The sequence below is a fragment of the Protopterus annectens genome, chromosome 16.part0, assembly GCF_019279795.1.
Source record: "Protopterus annectens isolate FY-2018-M chromosome 16.part0, PAN1.0, whole genome shotgun sequence".
Taxonomy (NCBI): Eukaryota; Metazoa; Chordata; order Ceratodontiformes; family Protopteridae; genus Protopterus; species Protopterus annectens.
Window position 1 is genome coordinate 801,956,783 of NC_056750.1, and position 7,641 is coordinate 801,964,423.

The 7,641-nt window shown below is 41.3% G+C and overlaps 1 protein-coding gene across 4 annotated transcripts in view; it reads left to right on the top strand.

Annotated features, from left to right (window-relative positions):
* Positions 1-435: 435 nt before the first annotated feature.
* Positions 436-7,641, top strand: part of LOC122791013 (zinc finger MYND domain-containing protein 19) — a 16,767-nt gene continuing 9,561 nt past the window's right edge. The window contains exons 1-4 of one of the 4 annotated variants that reach the window (XM_044058768.1): positions 436-468; positions 2,873-2,932; positions 5,223-5,329; positions 6,406-6,546. In XM_044058768.1, coding sequence (XP_043914703.1) covers positions 5,229-5,329; positions 6,406-6,546 — 242 coding nt within the window. In that variant the 5' untranslated portion in view covers positions 436-468; positions 2,873-2,932; positions 5,223-5,228. Of the gene's footprint in view, positions 469-1,056; positions 1,524-1,560; positions 1,583-1,666; positions 1,994-2,872; positions 2,933-5,222; positions 5,330-6,405; positions 6,547-7,641 lie in introns of those variants that run through there. The other 3 variants (XM_044058766.1, XM_044058769.1, XM_044058767.1) reach the window with 3 other exon arrangements.

Consider the following 7,641-nt stretch of genomic DNA (forward strand, 5'->3'; position numbering starts at 1 on the left):
TTTTTCCAACATTATACGCAGGTGATAAAATAATGTATCCTGCAAAATAAAGTAAGAAATAGGCTCAAATAAATAAACCGGTCTGCATAATCAGCTTTCAAATGTACATGCTCTTCCAACATTATACCCAATAAAAGTGTCATGCAAAATAAAGTAAGAGACAGACTCAAATACACCGCTCTACATAATCGGTTAGCACTTTTCTATTTTAGATTTACTTAGAATAAAAAGATTGCTAATTATTAAATAAGATCACCTTTTTTGCATGGGACAGTAAAACAAAAGAAGAAGCACAGTCACGATGATTTAATTCACGCGCGGCGCGAAAAGCTGATCACGCCCATTTCTACGCCCTTAACGTCAACAGTGACGTCAACGGATTGCCATCACCAATCGCAATCTAGCCACGATCCGCTCTCCTTATCTAGGAGAAAATGGATATCCCCAGAAACTGCAAACTCGGGCTTGGTATGTGTATAAGTAGTCTTTTCATAAATATTTGCAGCAGGAGTGAAGCTCCCTACCATAAGAAAAAGAACGAGTGCTACACTGTACAAAGTTTTACCATAGGTCAGAGGAACATTCCTATACAGTATTCAAAACATTGGTCAGGTCATATGGGAAAATAAACTACAATAATAGTTTAATGTTCCGTTATGCGATCGCTTACACCAATTTGTTAAAGTAATCATATTTTGGAACATTAAACAGACATAAATGCATTGTAGATATTGGAGTACTACTGCTAGAGAAATAATAAAAGCTTACTGAATTATTCCAACGTAGTACAAAGCATACGATGAGGGCAATGGACAACCTTTATACATACTTGAGTTAAATAAAACTAAAACATTTCCAGGACGGGACTGTATTGAAAATATACAGTTACTAGGCGCTTTTTCCGTCAACAAAATAGACGCGTCCTGCAACTGCAGAGTGGAGAATAGTTCCACCAACCGCAAAGCAGCTGTCAAAGACATGCGGAAAACGGCTTGCTGCATACATAATTAAGGGGGTGTTTCCATGGCGAAAGCACTGTGGGAGGGTGGACCTTGGGCGGTCCTACGGCAACAATTTAGGAAAAACAAAGGGCGTTATTACCGAGCCCTTCCATCGCCCTTAGATTAAAAATAACTCCTGGAGAATTTTAGAAGCTATCCGAATGTTCGCAGTGCCGGAGCTAAAGAAAAGGGAATGAGAGACATAGTCAAAACAGATGATTTCAAGTAACAGTGGGAATATTTTAAAGTGATAGTCAAAAGACAAGGAAGAAACACGTGTTGGAATAAGGAAACATTTCCAGAAGCACGTCGTGGTCCTGCCCTACGTGTGCACGATAGGCTACTCCTAGTGGCGCGTGGCAAGTGCCTGCGTGTGGTAGCGGTGGTGTTACCTGCACTGGTGCTGCCTTTTTACACTATACCGAGGAGACTCTCGCCTTCTTACGGTGTGCTGGGGATTTTGCTGCTATTATGACGGATTTTAAGCTTGGAATCGTGCGGCTTGGCCGGGTCGCAGGAAAGGTGAGAAGGTGCTGAGTAAACGCCGGCCGGCATGGCGTAGTGTTCTTGTCAGCTGGCTGGTGAGTCATAAGAGAGCTGGGCCTAACGTGGATTGTCTTATGCCCGGGAAAACCTAAACGAGTTGGTTTCATTTGTAATGTTTGAGTTTAAGTGACACCAGTGTGTGAAGCTAAAACAAAGCGGGGGTGAGCAATACAAGAGTAATGGATTGGGCTGGCGGCGCTGTTCTAGCGGGAAAGGAGCCCTCCGTGACTAGGGCTACTTGTTGTACTATAGCAAGTAACAGTGCTGTCACGCTGTGCCCCGCCTTCCTTACAACTAGTATTTTATTTTTCGTGTAAGCGAATGTGTGACGGCGGTAATCACTCGTTCGTAGCGGTAGGGCAATGATTATGTACTTAGGCTAATGTGTAGGGGCGAAGTCGGACTGTGGACATCGAATATGCATTCTTCGTTGGTAGCTACTTATGGTAAAGACATGTGGACTTGTAGCCTTTTAATGTAGTAATAATAGTTTAAGGTTGTTTATGTAATTATTACTTGTATGTATCGGTAGTCGTGTGAGATCGGTATATGTAACTAGTGACTTCTGAGCAGATCGGTTGTCATTGTACAGAATTACTTTACTGTTTATGATAGCTAGACCATGGGCGTGTTTTGGCTTACCTTTGTGACAGTTTTTTTGTCTGCTTCGTTGTCACTTGTCCCACATGTTGAGCATGCCAGTGTCACCTGAGGTTTTTGTCACTGACAGTGAAGTTATGCGCGCAAGCTTGGTAATCCCAGGGCCTTGTGAGTGTATGTCTAGCCACGTGCTTTTTGCATCGTGTCAGTGGTATTAACTGTCCTATAAACATTCATCTTGTAGATGGTCCTTGCTGGACATTATTCTCAATTTGCAGTACTTTAGTCCACCTATTTGTCTGTTTTTCTTTTTTCTACTTCATACGTGTGTAGGATTTCTTTCCTAGTTGTAGGTATTTAGGGTACTTACGCATTGGTTACTGTAATCTTCATTCTTGATTTATAATTACGAGTTGTGGTAAGAGTGCATTTGTTTACATCTTGCATTCCTCCCAATGGTAAACTCGCTATTGCTTGTCGGTGTGCACGTTCATTGTGTGGAGAAGTTTTACTAGTAGCTGTTAGGAGCATTTTGTGTAACCCCCTGACTTACACCTGTAATTTTTACTGTCAGCTGACTTGTCAAGTTAGCACATGTTGTGCACTACGAGTGATTATGCTTTGTATGTTAAAATTAGTCTGTGTTTTATTTTAGTTGCTACTCTTAAGTTTTGATGCAGTGATTTAATTCATTACTGATATTTTGTTTCCGTTTCCTTTCCCAGACAAAATATACATTAATAGATGAGCAGGACATTCCTCTTGTGGAACACTACTCATTTGAGGTAAGAAAAGTCTTCTTCACCCGCTGTGCATTTGACTGGAAACATTTTTTACTTAGTATCATAGTGTTCTCACTCTTTTTTTTTTTAATTTGTGAGCATGATGAGTGATAGTATAGTGCTACGGCACAGTGTATTCTCTTTCCGGTGGTTGATAGTGCAAAACAAGACAAACTAAATCTGAAATGCATGTATATTTTCTGTGTTTAGACTTGTTTGGAGAATTCACTTTGCCATTAGCCCCAGCAAGAAATATGAGATGTGCATGTGATAAACAACTGCTGGTCAATGAGTAAAATACATTGTGTGCATTTATAAAAAGTAGGTGGCATTTCCTCAACTGTAGTAACCAGCAGAAGTTGTCTACAGTAGTTGTCGAATTTGTTTTTGCGGTGACCAAAAGATGCCCAAGCAGTTATATTACTGAAAATGGTAATGTTTTGCACATGAAAGGAGTGCGACCATGTTCAGCACCACTCACTCCTTTACTTTTTTTTTTGTGGATTTGCTATCTTTTTATGGTGATAAGGACAAGGTGGCCTCTTCCATGGTGGGAGTTTATTAATACCTATTGTAGCATAAGCCAGTCATCATCTTCCTTCGGCTGTTCCCGTTGGGGGTCGCCACAGCAGATCACCTGTTTCCATTTCTTCCTGTCCTCTGCATCTTGCTCTGTCACACAAGCCACCTGCATGTCCTCTCTCACCACATCCGTAAACCTTATCTTAGGCCTTCCTCTTTTCCTGTTACCTGGTAGCTTCATCCTTAGCATCTTTTTCCCAGTATACCCAGCATCCCTCCTCAGCACGTGTCCAAACCAATGTAATTGTGCCTCTCTGGCTTTGTCTCCAAATCTTCCAGCCTGGGCTGACCCTCTAATATACTTATTCCTAATCCTGTCCACCCTCGTCACACCCAGTGCAAATCTTAACCTCTCTAATTCTGCCACATCCATCTCAAACTCCTGCCTTTTTGTCAATGCCACTGTCTCCAACCCATATAACATAGCTGGTCTCACTACCCTCTTGTAGACCTTCCCTTTCACTCTTACAGGTACTCGTCTGTCACAAATCACTCCTGACACACTTCTCCACCCACTCCATCCTGCCTGTACTCTCTTCTTCACCTCTCTTCCACACTCACTGTTACTCTGAACTATTGACCCCAAGTATTTAAACTCATCCACCTTCGCCACCTCTACTCCTTGCATCCTCACCATTCCTCTATCCTCCCTCTCATTCACACGCATATATTCTGTCTTAGTCCTGCTGACCTTCATTCCTCTTCTCTCTAGAGCATATCTCCATCTCTCCAGGGTCTCCTCCACCTGTTCCCTACTCTCACTACAGATCACAATGTCATCTGCAAACATCATAGTCCACGGGGACTCCTGTCTGATCTCGTCTGTCAACTTGTCCATCACCATTGCAAATAAGAAAGGACTCGGAGCTGATCCTTGATGTAATCCCACCTCCACCTTAAATGCATCAGTCACTCCCACCGCAGACCTCACCGCTGTCGCACTACCCTCGTACATATCCTGTACCACTCTTGCATACTTTTCTGACACTCCTGACTTCCTCATAAGCCAGTATAAACTGATAATCTGTCAAAGGTTTGTGCGTTAATTTTTTATGTGTGCATTTATGCAGCCATCAGTCAGAACGGGTTAGTAACACTATATATAAACTTAATGACGCTTACATCTATGAATTTGATGTATGGCGCAAGTGGATTAGACCAGTTTGAGTGTATCCATTAGAAAACTGGGTAATCTCCAAGTGTTCCTTGCACGCACTATTCCATTTGGGCAGTTTTGAATGAAGTTTTATGTCCCTAATACAACATTACATTAATGTCATTTGGGTTGCTTTCGGCACATATGTTGAATATTAATTAACTTCCAGTCCGCACACTGTTGAATAATCATGCTGCTCCCTCCACAGGGCTGGAGGCGTGTTCGGGGTGGGTTTTGCTACTGCACATCCTGCGAGGTACTACACTTGGAGATTACTGAAAACTGTATAAGACAAGTTAATTTGTACTTGGTTGTTGTGAAGAGATTTAATTGTGTGAAGTTGGGGGGGTGGTTAAGTGTTGCTTGATCACTGTTCTGTATTTACACTGGAAGCTGCAACTGTCTTTAGTATTTCACATCTGGGGTCCAAATAGTTTCCTGCTCTTTAGTAATAATAACAGTAATAGCAACATAGTGATCTAGATGGAATAAAGTTCACACTGCAGTCTGGCCAACCCACGTGTAGCTTAGAACTTAACAATTTTATTTTTTTAGGCTCGAATGGAGGTGGATGCAGATGGCAATGGCGCTCGGATATTTGCTTATGCATTTGACAAAAACAAAGGGAGAAGCTCTGGACGACCATTGCATGAGCTACTTTGGTAAGAACTCTTTTTCTTCTGAAGTGCATGTCCCCTATGTTTCACTGACAGTAACTGAATTATGGCACTGGAAAAATCTGAAAGGAGGGTTGGCCTTCAGAATGCTTTGCTACTATATTGATCTGGTGATTGGCGTTTCTTGAACTATTTGAATTACAGTGCAATCCCTTACTTTGGGGTTTTTGCATTTACACCCTAGAGAATCTGTGCCCTTTAGGCATAATTAATTGGTAAGCATGATTTGACACGAGGGTAGCATGTCGCAGGTCTAACTGGGGTGTGTATATGGGGGTTTGTTTTGCCGAACTGCATAGTTTTGTTTAGCTGTGGAACACAGAATTTCCCTTGATCTCCATCGTGCTGAACACGATATTCCATCTGGGCAGTTTTGTTGCCCTCTGTGTTAAGGGCAAATTGATGATCTGGATTTAGAATACATTGTGCATTTGTGGTTATCCCAGTCTGAAATTTCTCACATAATTGGTAACAATGAAGGAAGTATTACTTTAATTCAACATTACAGCCAGGGTGGTTAAGGCTGTGAAAGGGAAAAAAATATTCATATATCTGTGTTTAAGTTGTGTCACTGTGTTGTACAGTTGGTATACCATTAAACTATTTTGTTACTTCTATGCAACACAGACTGAATCTACAGTCAAATATAATCTGTGCTCTATCTGGCAGACAAAATTGAGTATTGGGGAAAAGGGGGTAATTGCGCTTGTGTTGCCTAATTTTTATTTATGCGTCGAGAAAGGGTTTTATTAAAATTATGAATGTCTATCTTGTGTATATCAGAGTGTGTGTATGTATATAATATATATTGTGTGTATATATAATTACACACACATGCATGCATATTTTGTAGCAGACATTAAGCATATTTCATCGTGGTTTGCCAGATTTTTTTTTTTTTCATTTTGGTTATTTTTCAAAGCTTTGAGTTTTTGGTTTGAATATTCATTGTTGTGGTTTGATGACCTCAAAAGGGATGCTCTAAATAGTTTTGTCTGCTAGTGCTACTGGATGCTGAATTAACATTTACAGCTTTTAAACTTTGTTTCATATCTTCACAGGGAAAGACATCAAGGTGGGATTGCTCCTGGGTTCCAGGTGCTCCATATCAACTTGGTGACTGTAGATAACAGGTTGGATAATTTGCAGTTGGTTCCATTAGGCTGGAAGTCAAAAGCTGAAGAGGTTTCCAGTAAGCAGAGGTACAGTGGTTGGGTTTTTGCTACAATGTAAAATTATGATGTACGCTTCTGTATTACCAGATTATAATGTATGCAACCAATTTTGATTTCGTGTGCTGCCAGAACAATAGGGAATGAAGTGTGCTGTTAGGGTATTTATATGTAATAGGCCTTGACTAGTATGATGGGTGTATCAAACTCTCAACTCTGTGTAGCTTTTCATTTCTGTAACAGGTTTTATGGCCTGGACAGTAGCTGTTACTAAGGTTGACAAATGCAGCACTTGACAATTTTTAGCATGTCAAGTTTTACACGTTTCCGTTAACTGTTACCATGACACAATATGAACATAGGTTCATAATAGGCTATCTGCCCTAGGGCATTTATAAGCCCAGTCAGAATGTGTTTGGCTTTCGCCACCCATTTTAAATTTAATTTTGCTGTGCTCTTTTTTAGAGGTTAGTATACTGTGCCTCTGTCTAACAGTGACACAGAAGTGATACCCGGGGTAAACCTACGATCTCCCATCCACTCATCAAGATTCCTCTTGAAGAGAGTCAATGAGGAACTCTGCCTAGCCTGGACTGGGATTTTATTCCAGAGTGAAGGGAGCCTCTTGGTTATGAATCTGTCCCTCCAGCATGTCCTATTTATTTCGGTGCTGAGGTTCAAGTCTCTCGAGCGTGTAGTTCGATGGGATTTGGATTTTCTGAGGTGCAGCATGTCCATTATTTCCAGGTTGGACATGGCTTTTTACGTCAGGCACAGATCGCCTCTGAACAGGCGGTATGCCACTGAGAAGAGCTGGAGTTTCTTTAACCGGGCAGCATATGGCATCTGTTTGAGCCCTTTGATCCTCTTGGTGAGGTACTTTTGGGGTCTTTCCAGTTGCTGCAGGTGTCTGGTAAGGTACATCCCAAAAGGGGCATTGTACTCAATTATGGGCCTGATGAGGGATAAGTAAAGCGGCACGATGACCTCTATGAGGCCCTTTTGGAGGATGCTTGTGTTGGCTGTTTTGAAAATGGCCTTTCGAACATACCATATTCACCCGTTTTGTGATATGCGTTTATAAAGGTAAAAAAAGCTTAGAGAAACTTCTAAACTAGATGTGAC